The following is a 17630-nucleotide window of genomic DNA, read 5'->3' as shown; positions in this document are numbered from 1 at the left end:
TCGAGAGAGAGATGGAATGAGGGTGAGCACAAAACGGAGTTGCAACTTATCAGAGAAAAACTCTCTCACCCCAAAAACCTCAATAGTGAATACAGCAACAGGCCATGAGGCACAGATCAAGATACAGCACACTGTCAAAAAACTTTACCAGAAAGCGCAAGAGGCAGGAAAAGTTTAAAAAGTTTGTCAAGAAGGATATACAGCCTCTTGAAGCTAAATATGCTACTCATGGGCAACTGAATTTGAACTTCATCGATACTCAAATCACAACAACAATGTCATATCCATGGAGTAAAGTCACACCCAACCAGCTACAACATCTGAAGTCCACAAAACCATTAAGGACTCTAGTGCATATATGTGCCGAAACAATTGCCTCGCAAGCCCACAAAATCACCCCAGACTTGATGACAACGTTGCCGTGGTCGATTTGGAAAAAAGTGTGGACAATGATTCTAGCCACCAACCAAGACTCACTTCAAGTATACACCATTTTCCTACGCCATTTTGGTCATTTCACCGATTTCAAGGGTCATAAATCCCACATCACAAATGTTCGTGATGAGACAATTGCGTTTACGCAAGTACCACAGAATCGACTACATCGAATTGAGACTTTATTCGCAAATGTTCTTATACCTGATATGACCCAGGGGTTGGCAAAAGTTGGAGCGAGTGTCATTTTGGATATGTCGCGTATGCCAATGGTGAGCAAAGAGGAATACTTTCTGATTTTTAACGTACCTAATTTGATTTGTCTCGATTTGTCCAACCAGGAGATCGATGTCATATTCTTACATCATTTGGGCTCGTGTATTGCCACCGGCACCAAACTCAACCAGTTAGTGCTAATAAAATTGGCCAATACAAAAGTGACACCACTAGCTGTGTTGAAGTTTCTCAATGCAATTCTGTTTCGAGGTTGCAAACTCGCTTACATTGAACTTGATTTTGAAATCAAGCATAGGCATTGGAGGCTCTTAGATCCGGGCAAATTGAAAATTGTACAAACAATGCCAATGGGGTTAAGCGTGAATGCATTAACCAGATCGGACACCACTCTGCCCCACTCACCAGTTTCCCCTCAATTGAATAAACTCCCGCTTCTTGATATATTCATAGCAAAAGAGTCTTACGATAGTACATACAACATGGAAGATATTTGGAGATCCCGAAACAGGGCGATGAATAGCATCAAAAAAAGAACAACTTTCGTTTATGAGAAAATATCACCCACCGAGTGGCCCTATGAAAATGGGGCAGCGGATTTAGAGGAGAAACCACAAAGACAGAAAAGGGCACTCAAAACAAATGCCAGAGACTTTTTCGAGTTGTAAATGTATATTGTTTTTGTTATTGGCTCTCTTAAATCCATATGAACCTATCATTAAGAAGTCGACTTCCCACGGTTCAATAATGCGAGTAATCCTTTACCTGGATTATTTGATTGGTCCTGTTGACCAATGGTCGATCGACTGGATGTAGAAAGATTGAAATTTGGTTCTGCCAAATGTACTGTCTCTTGCTTGTCCCCTGTTGGACTGTCTAGCTGTCCTGGTGGTTGTTGACGTTGTTGCTGTTGTTTTTGATGCTGTGGGAATGTGCCACTTGGGTAGTATGGTTGATGTGACTGCTGTGTATGCTTTGGCTCACTATCACCACCAACAACTTCATCGTCACTGTCAACATCAAAATTGGTGAAAGTTTTAGGAAGCGAATCATCGTCGAAAACGTATTTCCCATTAAATGCGTTAAAGTTGTCAAAGTCTTCAAAATCTTCAAAATCATCAAAATTGTCCACCTTATTTGGTTCCTGGTGAAGTTTCTGAGCAGGATGCGTCTGATCTTGCGGGGTTTGCAGAACATTGCCACTCGTGGAATCATATACACCACTCAAACTAGGAGATGATTGTTGGGCATTATTCTTTAGTAAAATGTCCCTCAATGCACTACTGGCTGAAATATCGGGCTGTTGACTTTGCTGCAGCTGTTGATAGGACTCAGGATGAGACAGTCCCCAATTTTCGGAAACTGGAGACGCAACTGTATTTGACAACGTGGCCTGATTACTACCAACTTCTCTGTCAAATTTTTGAATGCTAGACAACGCATTGGGTGAGGTTATACTTGGTTCTTTGTCTTGACTGCTCCAGATATCTTGATTTATACCACCTTTGCCACCATCACGTTGGTTTCTTCCAAATAAGCTGAGTAGTTTGTTGGCAGAGGCTGATGACTGCGATTTGTTTTGCTGCTGTTGCGACTTGTTTGCCCAGGTTGACGAGTCAACACTCAAGGAGTCATGAGACTCAGTAGTGTTAGGCTTTTTGAGTAAACTGAGGAAATCTCTAGTTGGCGACACCACTCTAGGTGTGATGTCATTATCGCGTGTTTCCTTGTTCAAAACATTAGCAATCGTACCGGCTCTTTTCTCATTGCTTGCCTCGTCGTGGCTTTTAGATGGTGTCTGTCTGTGTAAAAAGCCAAGTAATTGCTGTGATGCTACGCGATCGGCTGAAGGTTGTTTTTCGATTTGTAACGACGCATTTGCATCATGTTCTTCGACAGGCGCTTCCTTTTGTGACTGGTTGACGACTTCTTTATTTTGTTGCGAATCTGAGGCATCATCCTGTCTCGTACCATCATTTTTGGGCTTCAAAAGGTTTAGAAGGTCTTTTGAATCTTTATTGTCCGATCTCTTGAGTAATTTGATCTTTTGTCCCACAGCAGGTTGGCGTTGATAAGAGGAGCGAATGGACTCCTCAATTTCATTGGATGGCTGTTGACGCAGCAACGGCCTCGGTATATCCTTCTCCGCTGGTACGGATTTGTTCAATCCCATCCTCTCGAGTTCAAGTTTAGTTTTAGCTATTTCCTGACTGGGGCTCGATCTGTTGCTTATTGGGCTTTCGCTTCTTGAAACGCCATTACCACTAGCTGTTTTGTCGTTCTTAGATTCTGTGGGTGCCTTACGTTTGGGGAAAACACTCATTAGTTGCTGAGCTCTTGATCTGAGATTACCAGAATCTGCCTTTCCGGTTCTAGCTGCACCACCATCTTCACCTCTTTTATTTTCATTTTTGGTTGTCAAGATAGATAATAGTTCCTTTGAATGAGTTGCAGGTCTTGTCAAACTATCCGGATTAGGTGGGATTTGTTGATGGTATTGTTGATGTGGAGGTAACAACCCAGGATGGGGGAAATGTGGCGGTTGTCCAGGAACATTAGCCGGAGGTTGCATGTAAAAAGGAATATTGGGGTATGCACCACCAGTGAAAAACGGAAGTTGATGTTGAAGGTGAGGTGGAAGCTGAACATTAACCATTGGAGTAACACCAGAGTTGTCGGCTTGTTTGTTTGCTGACTCATCATGATTATTTGCGACTTGCGATGTAGGTTTTGCACTCTGCAATATGTTAAGCAACTCCCGCCCGGCATCCACATTCTCTTTACGTTTGTTCAAACCCATCAATTTCTTCAACTTGATTTCAGCTTGTTGCATGAGATCCTCTTCGCTCATCACACCCTTGTTCTTGCTTATCCATTTCATCACAGGCTTGATAATTGTTGCCACTATGAAGAAATTATTTGGATTGGACTTCACCTTCTTTTGGACGGACTTGATATCAAACCATTTTATCTGGGCAATTTCATATTTTGACACAGGCTCAAATTGGATGTCTTCGGATACGTTTTTCACGAGAAAGATCTTGTAATTCTTGCCCCTGATTGTCCTTTCAACATAATCGTTCTTGTCTATCAATTCTGAGCAATTAAACCCAATTTCCTCTTCGGCCTCTCTCACTGCACAATCGACGTCGCTTTCATCTTTCGAAATTTTCCCTCTGGGAAATGACCATGCATTTGATTCCGTCCCTTTCACCAACAACACCTTTGTTAATTCCTTGTTGAATAAAGCCACACCCCTAACCGGGATCGTGCTCTTGTATTTGCCGAATCTTGCCAACGCATCGGATGGATCTCCCCATTTCCAAATCAAAGGGCATTTCTCTAAAAGCTTCGAAGCAAAAGCTTTCATTTTCATAGAAGGTAGGCTAGGGTCCAATTGACGTACATAGTCCAAATAGAACCAATGGGCCTCCTCCACTTGAAAAAATATTCTCTCTATCGAAGACAAGTCTTCTTCAGGTACATTGACAACGAATCTTACTAAAAGGTCTTCAAGTACGCGGTCCAACAGCTGGTCGAGCAAGCCATCTCTTAGCTGTATCGACATGGTAATATGCTATGCTATGATTTATAAAGATTCTTCCTTTATGTGCAATTTCGCGGTCGGTTTGAGTGTAAGGGTGGGGTCACTTAAGGGCAATATGATTTCTTTGAACTCAACCAACAGTCAAAAAATTTTGTCGCCCATTTTTTGTCGTTCCAAACAACTACACCATGAGAACACACGAGGTTTTACAATACATCCGTTAGCAAAAAAAAAAAAGAGCTTAGGCAATACCCCCTCCCCCCCCCTCCTCTCCCCTCCACCACAAAATGAGTAGTTGTCCTAGGCTTATTACAAGACAATTGAGCACATCAGCTCACCTTCTTCAGCAAAGGTCACAACCTCGATTTGTGGATACGATAAAAGAGGTGTCCAAACCAGCGCAAGAGGATTCCTACAACGTCACGCGACCCCTTGGGTTGACTAAGCCAGTTTTGCTAAACCACAAATTGTCCGATACCTACTCCTTTTCGAACATTGTAGGAGAACTATTTGGTGCTCAAGCTAAAGAAAGAAGGCAGAAGAACCTCGATTTTGATTTGAAGCACTCTCCAATTTACGATATGAAGTCGTTTCAAAACACTAAAGGCAAAATATTTAAGCCTCCCATATCGTGGTTCAAACAAGATAAATCACTTTACTTTCCTGACTTTATTGCAAAAACTTTAACAGGGGAACTGAACAGTCTATATGATGTGCTCAACAATAAATACAGCATAGTGAGGTTATATTCCACGGTAATCGGCGAGCAATGTTCGAGATCATACTTTAAGGTAGACAACGAGGACTATTACAGCACAAACTACAAGAGCTTTGTAGAAAAGTTTCCTAATTTCCAAATAATTGATATTAATATGCCTTCCAGTTGGATCAAAGGTTTTGTTTTAAATTTATCATTATCCAACTTGAGAAAGATGATATCTCCCGAGCGTTATCAGAACTATTTCATCTTACCATTACACATATTAGCACCAGAAATAAGAGAGCAATTGCATTGCGATAATCAATGTACGGGTTACATATATATCATTGATTCTTTTGGTAAAATAAGATGGGCAACAAGCGGCTATTCCACTCCGGAAGATCTTCAATTAATGTGGAAAGTTGTCAAAGGATTGGAAAAAGAAGCTACTCAGAAAGTAAAAAGAGTATAGTGCAGAATGCAACTAATGTAAATAGATATAAAGACGCTCCGACTTGCATGAAAATGGTGTTTCTGGCAGTATGATGGCGTAGCTGCAAAACACAAGATCACATGGTAGCTGTCAGTGACGATAGTAGATCATCGAATCTCGCCAAATTCTCTCTCTTTCTCTCTCTCTCTCTCGTTCACCTCTTCTCATTTCATTAAACCTCAAACTTTTACACTTCAAATCAGTGGCAACAAACAAGTATGTTAGATCTCTTTTCAAAATGATGAATTACTTCAATTGGGAATCTCTCTGACAATCCAAAAACAAAACTTATGGAGAAAACCAATATAATTGATATCTGATTTGAGTGTCGACTTAATAACAAAATTTGAATACTAACTTTGCCACTAGTGCCAACAATAGTACAGCAACGGGATACCTACGTCTCTGTAGAGTGGACTTAATTGATGGCAGCCTTTTCTCAAGAAGTGTAGCAGCTTTTAGTTAAGGGAAGCTGTACGTTTGTAGTCTTGGCATGTGGAGCTCACACGTTGGCTCCCACTTACATCGACCGTGGAGCCACTGTCTCCTCCCAAACAAAACTCTGACCCATCTATCGTCTTCCTGCACCACCCTACCCTCACGACTATTAACCTCTATATGCTAGATTCAAAGTCAAGCATTACATTCGAAACCAGTAGGGCTAAAGCCCTAACAAATTATGTAAGTAGTATTATGTTACACAAAATACTTTCGCGCTGTTGTCTCTCGCTCGCTTTGGTGATGCATTTTTTTTTTTCAGGTTTCAATAAATCGCAGAATACGTCCTGCTCTTGCTTCTTTAACAACGTCAACTACTAGTAACCACGTCAAGATGTCTGCCCCAATCAACAAGGAAAAGTTAGAACAAGAACCAGAACAACAAATCCACAAAATCAGAATCACCTTGACCTCTACCAAGGTTAAGCAATTGGAAAATGTTTCTGCCAACATCATCAAGAACGCTTCTCAAAGCAACATCGTTAAGAAAGGACCAGTTAGAATGCCAACTAAGGTTTTGAAGATCACCACCAGAAAAGCTCCAAATGGTGAAGGTTCTAAGACTTGGGATGCTTACGAAATGAGAATTCACAAGAGAGTCATCGATTTACAAGCTCCAGCTGCCACCGTCAAGAAGATTACTCAAATCACTATTGAACCAGGTGTAGATGTTGAAGTTACCATTGCTGCTTAAGCGAGATTTCCATCTTTGATATTTTGATTATACCGTATTTGCTGAGAGGATTGTTTAAACATGTTGTGAAAATTGAGAGTGCATTTGCTATCTGGCCCTCTAGATGCGCCGTATACTAACCATATACTGACGTTGAAGACGCATTATCAGCGTCTGATAGAAGTGTCTCGAGTGAATGGGAGGGTTTTTTTGTTCTTTTTTTTTAAAAATATTGGGACGTCAAAACATCAAAATTGAAAATAGTACAACAGTTTGTATATTTTAATGAAACTTTTAATCTAGGTTAAAGCATTGTTGTAGACGATAATTAAAGATAAAGGAGAGTTTTGCTACATTGGGTAGTATCGAGAGAGTACTCATTTCCTGGTGAATCATAGGAAATTACGAACATGCCTTCACTAAATCTCAACACGTTCAACATTGCCACCGCCAACATCTCCACCATTCAAGAAAGAACTGTCAGAAGAAAAGATGCGCGCAATGTGAGAGGAATATTGGGACGTAGATGTCAATTATGAAACATATAAAAACATGCTAAATAGCAAAGGATTGGAACCATTGACACCAGCAGTCCACCGAACGACTGAGTATCCTTCCTTTCTTAACTGACAACCTCGAAAGCAGTCCCCACACTTCTCACAAATCACTTTCAGATAAACAAACAAACAAACAAAAATACAAAAAATTGGGTAATAAATGCAAAAATGGTAGCCAAATTTGCTTGAACTAATTCTTCTAGAGATGCTTACATTGTGATAATAGAAACTATACTAATGACAATGCACATTACTATACTTGAATTAATAAAGGTTTTACTAACAACAGCCAAGTGCAATATCTTGACTACTTGTATTTACTTACTTTCTATTGTTTAATTTGTAGCTAAAACATTACTTTTGAATCCTCCGTCAAGTCTGGAAGTTTTTTCCTGCAATAGAAATATATATATATCACTATGAAAAAATAAAAGCTGATTAATGACCACACTAACCATCCATTTTTTAATGACAGATGAAGAATTGAGATAAAAGCATAGGGGTGAAAGCATGCTGAATGAACGCTATTGACACAAACGCAAAGTTTGCAGTCAGATAGACAGAGAGAAAGAAAGAAAGAGAAATTGGTAGCATCGATAAGCGGCAAAAAATAAATTTTCTGAAGTCACGAACTTTAGCTTACAATATTAACGGCAGTTCCAACCGCTTAGTCGATTGTCATTGTTGGAGGACTCACTTTTGCAATCCAGATTCTGTTAAAGGTCCAGTATCAGACTTTGTTTTATGTGCTAACATCACTCTCACAACTTGCATACTCCCCCCCTTCCCCCAAAAAAAAAAGAAAGAAAAGAAAATTTCAAATGGCTTACCCCGAGTTGACTTGTGGGTTGCGATCGGTTTTGGTGCCGATGGCCCCTAATAATGAAAATGCCTTCAACCCCTGCTTTTTCACAGCCATGCTTTCTATTTTTGCAATGTTCACTTTTATTTGGGGAGGTTTCACGTTTTGGCGACAGTGGACGAGTCCCCATCATTCAAATTACCAACTTGCGAATGTAGGAATTTCATATTACACGCGAGTCGCTTCTGTATTGCTTCAAGTCATTTTGTTTGCCTATATCAGCAGTTTTGTCAGCATACATGAGAGGTTGGCAGATCAGAAAATAATTGCATTCGGGTTGACCACATTGGCAATGCTATGCGTCATTTTACCTTTGCATATATTGGAAAATTTGAAGTCTCCGATACAGCTAGACATATTGCTTGTGTTCTGGCCATGCTTCACCGTTTTTGCAGGTGCTTTGTATTTTCAAGACAACTACACCGATTGGGTGATCATTCAGCTGGTGAAATCTATTCTGCTCGTTGAAATCGCCGTGATTGCCAACAGCATCAATATATTTGTATTGGAGTATTTCAAATGGTCACCGAGCAAATACTTGATCGAGGAGTACAAAATAACAGGACACAAAGATTTATTGGAGCAGCCAAATTTGCTTCAACGTATAACATTCACCTGGATGAATGAATTGATCGTCAATTCTTACAAGAACAAAACTGTCACCAATACCGAATTACCAAATACGCCAAAGGAAATCTCCACAGTTTATTCCACTGCAATTTTACAAAAGCATTGGTATAATGGAAACTTACTCACCAGTTTGTTTAATTCTTTTGGGAAAGGTCTCTCTGTTGCGTTTGGGTACGAACTAGCTGCTAGAGCACTTAACTTCACTCGACCACAGTTATTGAGGTTCCTCATCTTATTTTTCACCATCAAGAATCCGCCATTGCTACGAGGAGTGCTCATCTGTGTGGGGATATTTGCAAATACAGTGGCACAAAATGCCTTGAACAACAAGTACATGTTGAGAAATTTGGAGAATATTTTGAACATAAGAAGTTCGCTAACGTCGATGGTCTACAAGAAGACACTAAAATTGTCAAGCGAAGCACGATTGAGCAGCTCGTCAGGGGACATTATCAATTTGATGTCGGTTGACATCAATCGAATATCTTATGCAATGACAAATATAAGCACCTTGATTATTGCCCCATTTGACATCATTTTAGGATTGATCTCCTTGTGGCCATTATTAGGAGTATCAACATTTGCTGGATTTGTGGCAATAATCGTGGCTTTACCCATCAATGCAGTATTGGTCAAGTACATAACGAACTGGAACAGGCAACAAATGAAACTAAAAGATGAAAGAACGGGAGTGATTAACGAAATTTTAACATCGATTAAAAGCATCAAGCTTTTTGCGTGGGAGAAGCCAATGTTGAGAAAATTGTCAAAAGCCAGAAACGATCACGAGTTGAAGAATTTGGTCAAGGTTCGTTTTTACAATCAGATATCAAATTTTGTTTGGTCTTTGATACCGATCTTGATGAATTTGCTTTGTTTTGGCTCGTATGTTTTGACGCAAAAGAAACCATTGACGTCAGATATTGTCTTTCCAGCATTGACGTTGTTGAGTTTAGTGTCGAATCCGATATTGGAATTCTCCGAGACAATCAACTCTTATATTGAAGGGAAAGTTGCTCTAGCTAGAGTGCGCAAATTCTTGGTCAATGAAGAGTTGGATCTGAAAGCCATTAGTAGAGTAGTGCCACCGCTGGCAGATAACTCTGATGAATATGTAGTAGTGGAGATTAAGAACGCTTCCTTTTATTGGACAAGGCCCAAATATCAAGATGATGAAGCGGATGAAGTGCTTGATGATGAATCTCACGCATTGAAAGATGTCAATTTAGAAGTGCCGAAGGGGAGTATGTCTTGTATCATTGGCAAAGTCGGAAGTGGAAAGACCTCGTTGTTGTACGCACTTCTCGGACAAATGGTTTGCATAAGGGGGGAGTTGTCGAGTAAACCTGTAATCAAGGTGCATGGATCGGTAGCTTATTGTGCTCAAAGCCCTTGGATCATGAATGCTTCTGTTAAAGAGAATATTTTGTTTGGATGTAGACTCGAGCCCGAATTCTACAGGATGACAATTGAAGCATGCCAGTTGGAACAGGATTTGAAGATATTGCCAGATGGAGATGAAACGCAGGTTGGAGAGAAGGGAGTCAGTTTGTCAGGTGGACAAAAGGCGAGACTAGCACTTGCAAGAGCGGTATATGCTAGAGCCGACATATATTTGTTGGATGATATCCTATCAGCAGTGGACTCCCATGTAGGCAAGAAAATTATTGATCAAGTCTTATCCAAAAATGGATTGTTGGGCTCTAAAACAATCATCTTGTGTACCAACTCGATCCTGGTGTTGAAGTATTCAGATAGTGTTACTATGATTGAAAAAGGGAAAATAGTTGAGTCAGTTCCCTACTTGGAAGTGGACCGAAACAATCATCCAAAAATTTATAACTTGATCACAACTTTTGGGAAAGATACAGGAGAAAATCTGTCAGGGACAACCTCAACCCCATCAAGCGAGCTTGAGCCACTTTTGGTGCCAATGTTAAATTCCGATTCTCAAACGTTGGAAAATAATGGTAAAGTTACTACTTTGAGACGCGCCAGCATTGAGTCCTTCCATTGGGATCCATTGCAAAAATTGTTGCCCAATTTAAAGTCCGGCCTGACTCAAGAACAAAGCCAAAAGGGAAAGGTCAAATGGGAGGTTTATACCGCTTACATCAAAGCTTGCTCAATTGGGGGCATATTCGTGTGGATTGGATTTATCATCATGTCAAATCTTCTTTCCATAGGAAGTAATTATTGGTTAAAGCACTGGACCGAAGAAAATTCTGAAGCTGGGGAGAATAAAGATATTTGGAACTTTCTTCTTGTTTATGCGGCGTTGGGTGTGGGTGCCACATTTATGACTGTTGGAAGGTCCTTGATAATGAGAATGTGGCTCGGTATAAATGCGTCGAGAAAGATCCACAACCAGATGGCAGCAAGGGTCATTGGCGCACCTATGGAATTCTTTGAAAGAACACCCGTGGGGAGGATAATGAATCGGTTTACAAATGATATCAATAGGATCGACGATGGAATCCCCTCGATTTTCCTGGCGTTTATTTCGCAAATCAGTCGCACTGTGTTTACCCTTGTTGTAGTAAGCTTTGCCATTCCTGCTTATTTTATTCTGATTTTGATTTTGGGGGCCATATATGCATATTATGAAATTTACTACGTTGCCATTTCGAGAGAATTAAAGAGGTTGGTGAGTGTGTCGAGGTCTCCCATATATGGTCATTTGGGAGAGAGTTTGAATGGGATGGACACTATCAGAGCATATGGTCAAAATGAAAGATTTGATTTCATCATGAACAAAGTTGTTGATTTCAATTTAAAATCTCAGTATATGCTTACATCGATCAATAGGTGGCTTTTTTTCAGATTGCAAGTTGTGGGTGGTTTGGCAGTATTGTCTGCTTCTTCGATGTTGATTTTGAGTGTCAAAACTGCTCATCCATTGACATCTTCCATGGCAGGGTTTTTAATGACATATGCATTACAAGTTACGGGCTCCTTGAGGATAGTGGTTAGACAATCGGCTGAAGTGGAGACTAGTATTGTTGCTGTTGAACGATGTTTGGAATATACACAATTACCGGTTGAGGAAGATGAACAAAAGCAAGTTTTTACGCCACCCCTTGATTGGTACAAATGTGGAAACATTCAATTCAATGACTACTCTACGAGGTATAGAGAAAATCTTGATTTAGTTTTGAAGAATGTCAATTTGACTATTGCTGAAGGTGACAAAGTAGGGGTCGTTGGTCGGACGGGTGCTGGAAAGAGCTCGCTTGCTTTGGCAATCTTTAGAATCATTGAGCCCGTTGAAGGAAACATTGATATAAACGGTATAAATACTAGTGCGATTTCCTTGCATGAGTTGAGACATCACCTAAGCATTATTCCACAGGATTCTCAATTGTTTCAAGGAACAATAAGACAGAATTTGGACCCATTCAATTACTATACCGATGATGAGATTTGGAGGGCGTTGGAGTTAGCCCATTTGAAGGATCATATTGCTCAGCTCAATTCTAATGAGGTTGATGACGCGGATAAGAACGATCTCAAAACGCATGTTTCGCATTCCAATGGCAACAAGCTATTGTGTAAAGTTAATGAAGGGGGCTCAAATTTCTCAGCTGGTCAACGCCAGCTCATGTCCCTTGCAAGGGTATTGTTGAAAATGAATGAGTCGCAAGTTCTCGTGCTAGACGAAGCCACTGCAGCGGTCGATGTAGAGACCGATAGAATCATACAGGAAACTATACGTAAGGAGTTCAAGGATAAAACGATAGTGACAATAGCTCACAGACTAGAGACAGTTATGGACAGTGATCGGATCCTAGCCTTGGATGAAGGAGAGGTTGTTGAATTCGACACGCCAAGCAAACTAATTGAATCCAAGCGAGGAATATTTTACGGATTATGCGAACAAGGAGGGTATTTATAGAAAGTGGGTAGACGTGGTGAACAACATGATAGAAATTATATATTAAAAGTTAGTAAAAGGTTGCAAAATAAAGAGATGAAGCAGTAGCGTGTAGCGAGCATTGAAGATTATACAAAGGCGGCAATCTCTTTCTTTCTCCAACAAAAAAGCTTCTTAGCGCATTTATCATTCTCCAGCACAACACACTGTACAGCACCACCAACAGGTCAAATAAAAAAATAAAATAAAAATAAAAAAAAAATAAAAAAAAAAAGAAGTAACTACCAAGAATAGGAAGAGATATAACACATACCATATTGCATCTTACAAGACTCTCACCCCTTCATCAATCTATACACATATTCATATTCATTTCGGAAAGAAACAAATACTTTACAATGGCATCAACAGCTCAACATGCTTCAAAATTCACTAGATTCTTAAACTCCGAAACTGGTCCCAAGACGGTACATTTTTGGGCACCTGTTTTCAAATGGGCTTTGGTCATTGCCGGTATTAATGATTTACAAAGACCCGTCGAAAAGTTGAGTGGTACTCAACAAATTGCCTTGTTTGCTACTGGTGCTATATGGACAAGATGGGCTGGATTCGTCATCAAACCAAGAAATCCATTGTTGGCTTCAGTCAATTTCTTCTTGGGCGCTGTTGCTGGTTACCAATTGGTCAGAATTGTGAATTACAGACGTGACGTGGGTGACTCTCCAATGCAAGTGTTCAAATATATTATCGATGGAGATCCAACGAAGCAAAAGGAGCAGACTGCACCTGCCACTGCAGCTGCCGCTGCACTTGTTGAGAAGAAGTAGAAAGCGACGCAATTTTTTTATTTATGCCTTTGTATAGAGCTTATTAGGCCGTATAAACGATTATACAAATATATATATTCATGAATCAATTAGCATCTCATCTTCGTCGTTCTCCGGTTCTACTGTTTGTTTGGCAGTTTGAGAGTTCCCCGCAAGATTGGAATTCTGAAAATTTGGGTGAATATAATTCTCGGCTGTATCAAGTCCATTGGGAGGAGCGTCCGCATTTGATCCGTTTTGTGTATTCTTTCTTTCGTCCCCTGCTTTATCGTTGCCTTCTCCCTCCTCCTGTTCAATCTCCGTTGGGGGTTCAGGACTCCCCCTCACCTCCACTTCATCGCCGTCACTCTCCTCATCGCTGTCTATGTCGTGGCGCCGCCCAACCTCTTCTCCGTCTCGGTCTGCGTCTCGGTCTTCGTCTTCGTCTTCTTCTTCATCTTCTTCTTCATCTTCTTCTTCATCTTCTTCTTCCTCCCTCACCTTGTTATCCTCGGCTTGTGCCTCTTCCACGGTATCAATAACTTGCTTAACCTTAATATCAAGGAATTCTTTCAACTGATTATCTCTAACTGACCAGGTTCTGTTCTGTGTTTGAATTTTATTCTTCATCAGCGTTAATATTTCCAAATGCACCCTTTTTTCAACTCTCAATCTGTATTCAATGTCGATCAAGTCCTTTATAATTGAAAACTCGGGAAAGAGTTTCTCGCCACTGTCAGCACTCAACGAAAACAACTGCACTAGTTGCAAATTCGCCATACCATACAGTCTCCCTAGATCTAGCAATTTCTCGTTTCCATATTTCTCCAAAGTCTTGATACTTACTGTGAAAGTGGGTATTTGGATTGACTTGGCTAGAACTTCATAGGTTTTACTAGTCTCGTTCAACTTTTGATTGGACTTGGCTACCTTTGCCTCAACTTTATTGTAATTAACAATGTCGCCCTTGATGAATTGACGTTTGGTTTCGTCTTCCCAGTTCGTATATTCTTTATGAGATTTATCCAACTTGAACGAGTCCATGATGTAATTCCTTTTTGTTAAACGGACCTGTGTTGGATCTAATGTGCTCTCATTTTGCAAAAGATCTTTACTCAACTTTAAGAGGCCGTGAGCTGAATTGAAAGAGTCAAGGTTTCTCTCTAGACTACTCAGAAGTAGTTCTATTCTCTCTGTAGGCTCAACCGATGACATCGTACTAATATCTTGACGTGTTGGTAATACTTACGAATCGTTCTTCTACGAGGTTTTGTTAACGTGTTTTTGTTTTTTTTTTTTTTCTTTCTTTTACAACCAGAACTTCACCAAAACAAGCCCACCACCACACGATACAAACATCATAGATGGCACATCAGGTAGACTCTGCCGAATTGAACACGCAATTGCTGAATGCGGTACATCGATTGAATGCCCTCAATCTTTACCAGTCTGCAAAATGGTGCGCAGAAGCATTGAATGGGATGCCGAGGCTGGAGCTAACGGGAGGAGTTGCACCTGTTCAATTACTAGAAGAAGATGACTATGCCGACTATCCCAAAGTTCTACTAGCCCAGTCATATTTTCACTGCAAAGAATTCGATAGGGCAGCTCAGGTGTTGGAAGGTTGTAAAAGTGGGAATGCTACATTTCTACGTTTGTACGCGACAATGATAGCTATTGATAAACGAGCCACAGAAGATAGTGATGGAGTGATAAGCGTTGGATCTGGTGATGCAGAGTTTATTGATGGAAGTGGTGGAGGCAATCCCAATGATTATACTGGTCACGACCAAATTCCAATGAGAGGCAATCACGGCCAGGCCAATTCAAAACATATCAGGATTTTAACAGAATCGGAGGAGTACTTGTCAACCAGAGAAACCCCATTCCTTTATTATTTGAATGGGATAATTTATCGTAAGAAAAAGAAACCACAAATGGCCCAAAAAAACTTTTACCAGTCATTGGTACTTTTCCCGTATAACTGGTCGTGTTGGAGAGAGCTAATAGATTCTTTTGTTACTTATGAGGAGGCGCAAAGCTTTATCCAGAAGGTAAAGAGGAAGAACGAGTTGTTTGCCAGCACCATTATGTTCCAATTTTTTGAAATGGTTGTGCTACAGGAATCGCATCAAAGTCTGAATAGATTGTTTGAATTGGTAAATTACTTACTGGGTCTTTTCCCAAACTTTACATTTATCAAGGTTCAGCAGTTTCTTATTGCTTACCACAACTTGGACTATTATCAAGCGGAGTCTATATTTGATAACATTTTAATAGAGGACCCATCGAGATTAGAAGATTTGGACACCTACTCAAATATGTTATATGTGATGGAAAAGAAATCAAAGTTGTCCTACTTGGCACAGTACGCGTCACAAGTGGATCGCTTTCGACCTGAAACTTGTTGCGTTTTGGCTAACTACTACTCGATGAAGAGTGAGCATGAAAAGGCGATAATGTACTACAAGCGTGCACTAATATTGAATAAAGATTGCCTAAGTGCTTGGACGCTCATGGGGCACGAATTTGTGGAGTTGAAAAACTCTCATGCAGCGATCGAATCGTATAGACGAGCTGTTGACACAAACCCCAAGGACTTTCGCGCTTGGTATGGGCTTGGACAAGCATACGAAGTTTTGGATATGCATTTATATGCTCTCTATTACTACCAAAGAGCTACAAACTTGCAGCCACTGGATAAGCGAATGTGGCAAGCTATTGGTAACTGCTACGAAAAGATAGATCAGTTGGAGGATGCAATAAAATCGTTTGAAAAGGCCTTGTCTATTGGGAAACTATCAACCGCTGGAATCGGGCAATACCTTAACGACAGTACCGTTACTTCTATTGAAGGCAATTTGCACCATATGGAAGACCTGGAGGAAGCGGTTGAGCCGCATATTTGCTATCGTTTAGCAACACTTCTGGAAAAGTTGGGGAATGCTGGCAGCACACTCAAGTATATGAGATTGTGTTTTGCACAAGAAGCTGAATGGGGTGTGAGTGATGAGACGTCAAAAGCTAGGTTATGGCTAGCTAGAAAGGCATTGGAAACTGGGAACTTTCCAGAAGCTTATGAATTGGCCAAGGATTTGAACAACAGTAATGTACATGATGTGGAAGAAGCAAGGGCGATTGCACGCGACGCTAGAAATAGAATGAAGAAATAGCCAACACCAAGCAAGGGACATAAACAAGGAAATGTCAAAAAAAAGAAAAAAAAATAAAAATAGAAAAATCTTAACCATGAGCCAGATATCCGCTAGACGTACTGTATGCTGAGTTTTCACAATAAATACTCCTCAATTTCGTACCCCGATGATCTTCGTAAATCCCCCTTCCCCCTGACCCCACACGTAGTATATCCGGTCGCGTTTCTCCACATTTGATGGGGTTGAAGAAGCAAAAAAAAAAAAAAAAAAAAGGAAGCGAAAACCAGCCCTTTGATTAATGGAGTTCAACCACCACTCTCTCAACAACCAATGTCGAAACAAGAATTCTTCTCTTACGAAGTCATTGGAAATGCGGCCGTCATCACGTTTAATAACCCAAGAAAGCTCAATTCATTTCCGATACCTCAGTATAATGTTTTGGCGAGACTCATAGCCAGAGCCAACGATGAGAAAAGTACCACAATTACTCTCATCCAATCAACCGGAAGAGCGTTTTCAGCAGGTGCTGATTCAAAATTTGTTGGTGAGCAGGACACCGCCTTTGAGACATGGTTGCAATTATCGTTCATGATGCAGCATCATTTGACACAAACCATCATGGATCATAAAAAGATTTTAGCTGTGGCATTGAACGGGTTTGCTGTTGGATTGTCGGCATCGTTAGTCATGTTGTGCGATTTGGTTTATGTACATGATGTAACTAAAACTTATTTACTTGCACCGTTTTCAAATATTGGCATTGTTGCTGAAGGTGGAGCGTCGGCCACGTTGCCTATGAGGTTAGGTTGGTCGAAAGCATCCGAAGCTTTGCTTTTATCCAAACGTATATCGGGTGAAGATATGTTGAAATCAGGACTCATTAACAAAGCTTACGATGGAAAATTCAGTTCAGCTGAGGAATTCAATAAAGCGGTGTTGGATGAGTTGCAAACTGCAACGGAAAGCTTACATGCAGATTCAATTTTTGGAATCAAAAAGCTACTCAAGGCTACATTTAAGCCAGAAATTTCAAAAGCAAACTCAAAGGAAAGTTACGTCGGTCTTGCCAATTGGACAAGTGGATTGCCCAAAGAGAGGTTCAAGAAATTGAGCTCGGGAGAGTTGAGACATAAGATGTGAAAATATGAAATACACGTATATATATA

At 40.4% G+C, this 17630-nt stretch overlaps 9 protein-coding genes across 9 annotated transcripts; 7 read left to right on the top strand and 2 right to left on the bottom strand. All coding sequences in view use genetic code 12, as the record gives it.

The window, feature by feature from the left end:
* Positions 1 to 104: 104 nt before the first annotated feature.
* Positions 105 to 1337, top strand: KGF57_001086 (uncharacterized protein; the record flags this gene model as incomplete). The annotated part of the gene is made up of 1 exon (XM_051750256.1): positions 105 to 1337. The coding sequence occupies one exon, from the start codon at positions 105 to 107 to the stop codon at positions 1335 to 1337; it is 1233 nt and encodes a 410-aa protein (XP_051610420.1).
* Positions 1338 to 1387: 50 nt separating this feature from the next.
* DCP2 (decapping enzyme complex catalytic subunit) lies at positions 1388 to 4237 on the bottom strand (the record flags this gene model as incomplete). Its single annotated transcript, XM_051750255.1, has 1 exon — positions 1388 to 4237. One exon carries the CDS (start codon positions 4235 to 4237, stop codon positions 1388 to 1390), a length of 2850 nt encoding a protein of 949 aa, XP_051610419.1.
* Positions 4238 to 4503: 266 nt separating this feature from the next.
* KGF57_001084 (uncharacterized protein) lies at positions 4504 to 5388 on the top strand (the record flags this gene model as incomplete). The annotated part of the gene is made up of 1 exon (XM_051750254.1): positions 4504 to 5388. One exon carries the CDS (start codon positions 4504 to 4506, stop codon positions 5386 to 5388), a length of 885 nt encoding a protein of 294 aa, XP_051610418.1.
* Positions 5389 to 6241: 853 nt separating this feature from the next.
* On the top strand, positions 6242 to 6601 carry RPS20 (40S ribosomal protein uS10; the record flags this gene model as incomplete). Its single annotated transcript, XM_051750253.1, has 1 exon — positions 6242 to 6601. The coding sequence occupies one exon, from the start codon at positions 6242 to 6244 to the stop codon at positions 6599 to 6601; it is 360 nt and encodes a 119-aa protein (XP_051610417.1).
* A 1357-nt stretch (positions 6602 to 7958) lies between these two features.
* On the top strand, positions 7959 to 12524 carry KGF57_001082 (ATP-binding cassette bilirubin transporter; the record flags this gene model as incomplete). Its single annotated transcript, XM_051750252.1, has 1 exon — positions 7959 to 12524. The coding sequence occupies one exon, from the start codon at positions 7959 to 7961 to the stop codon at positions 12522 to 12524; it is 4566 nt and encodes a 1521-aa protein (XP_051610416.1).
* A 377-nt stretch (positions 12525 to 12901) lies between these two features.
* Positions 12902 to 13330, top strand: KGF57_001081 (mitochondrial pyruvate carrier; the record flags this gene model as incomplete). Its single annotated transcript, XM_051750251.1, has 1 exon — positions 12902 to 13330. One exon carries the CDS (start codon positions 12902 to 12904, stop codon positions 13328 to 13330), a length of 429 nt encoding a protein of 142 aa, XP_051610415.1.
* Positions 13331 to 13408: 78 nt separating this feature from the next.
* KGF57_001080 (uncharacterized protein) lies at positions 13409 to 14524 on the bottom strand (the record flags this gene model as incomplete). The annotated part of the gene is made up of 1 exon (XM_051750250.1): positions 13409 to 14524. One exon carries the CDS (start codon positions 14522 to 14524, stop codon positions 13409 to 13411), a length of 1116 nt encoding a protein of 371 aa, XP_051610414.1.
* A 149-nt stretch (positions 14525 to 14673) lies between these two features.
* Positions 14674 to 16482, top strand: CDC23 (anaphase promoting complex subunit; the record flags this gene model as incomplete). The annotated part of the gene is made up of 1 exon (XM_051750248.1): positions 14674 to 16482. The coding sequence occupies one exon, from the start codon at positions 14674 to 14676 to the stop codon at positions 16480 to 16482; it is 1809 nt and encodes a 602-aa protein (XP_051610413.1).
* A 312-nt stretch (positions 16483 to 16794) lies between these two features.
* KGF57_001078 (uncharacterized protein) lies at positions 16795 to 17604 on the top strand (the record flags this gene model as incomplete). Its single annotated transcript, XM_051750247.1, has 1 exon — positions 16795 to 17604. The coding sequence occupies one exon, from the start codon at positions 16795 to 16797 to the stop codon at positions 17602 to 17604; it is 810 nt and encodes a 269-aa protein (XP_051610412.1).
* Between the last annotated feature and the right edge of the window lie 26 nt (positions 17605 to 17630).

This window comes from Candida theae (genome assembly GCF_024610275.1).
Source record: "Candida theae strain CBS 12239 chromosome Unknown scaffold31, whole genome shotgun sequence".
NCBI classification, from domain to species: Eukaryota; Fungi; Ascomycota; class Pichiomycetes; order Serinales; family Debaryomycetaceae; genus Lodderomyces; species Lodderomyces theae.
Note: the sequence above shows the minus strand (reverse complement) of the source record. Positions and strands in the feature narration are given on the sequence as shown.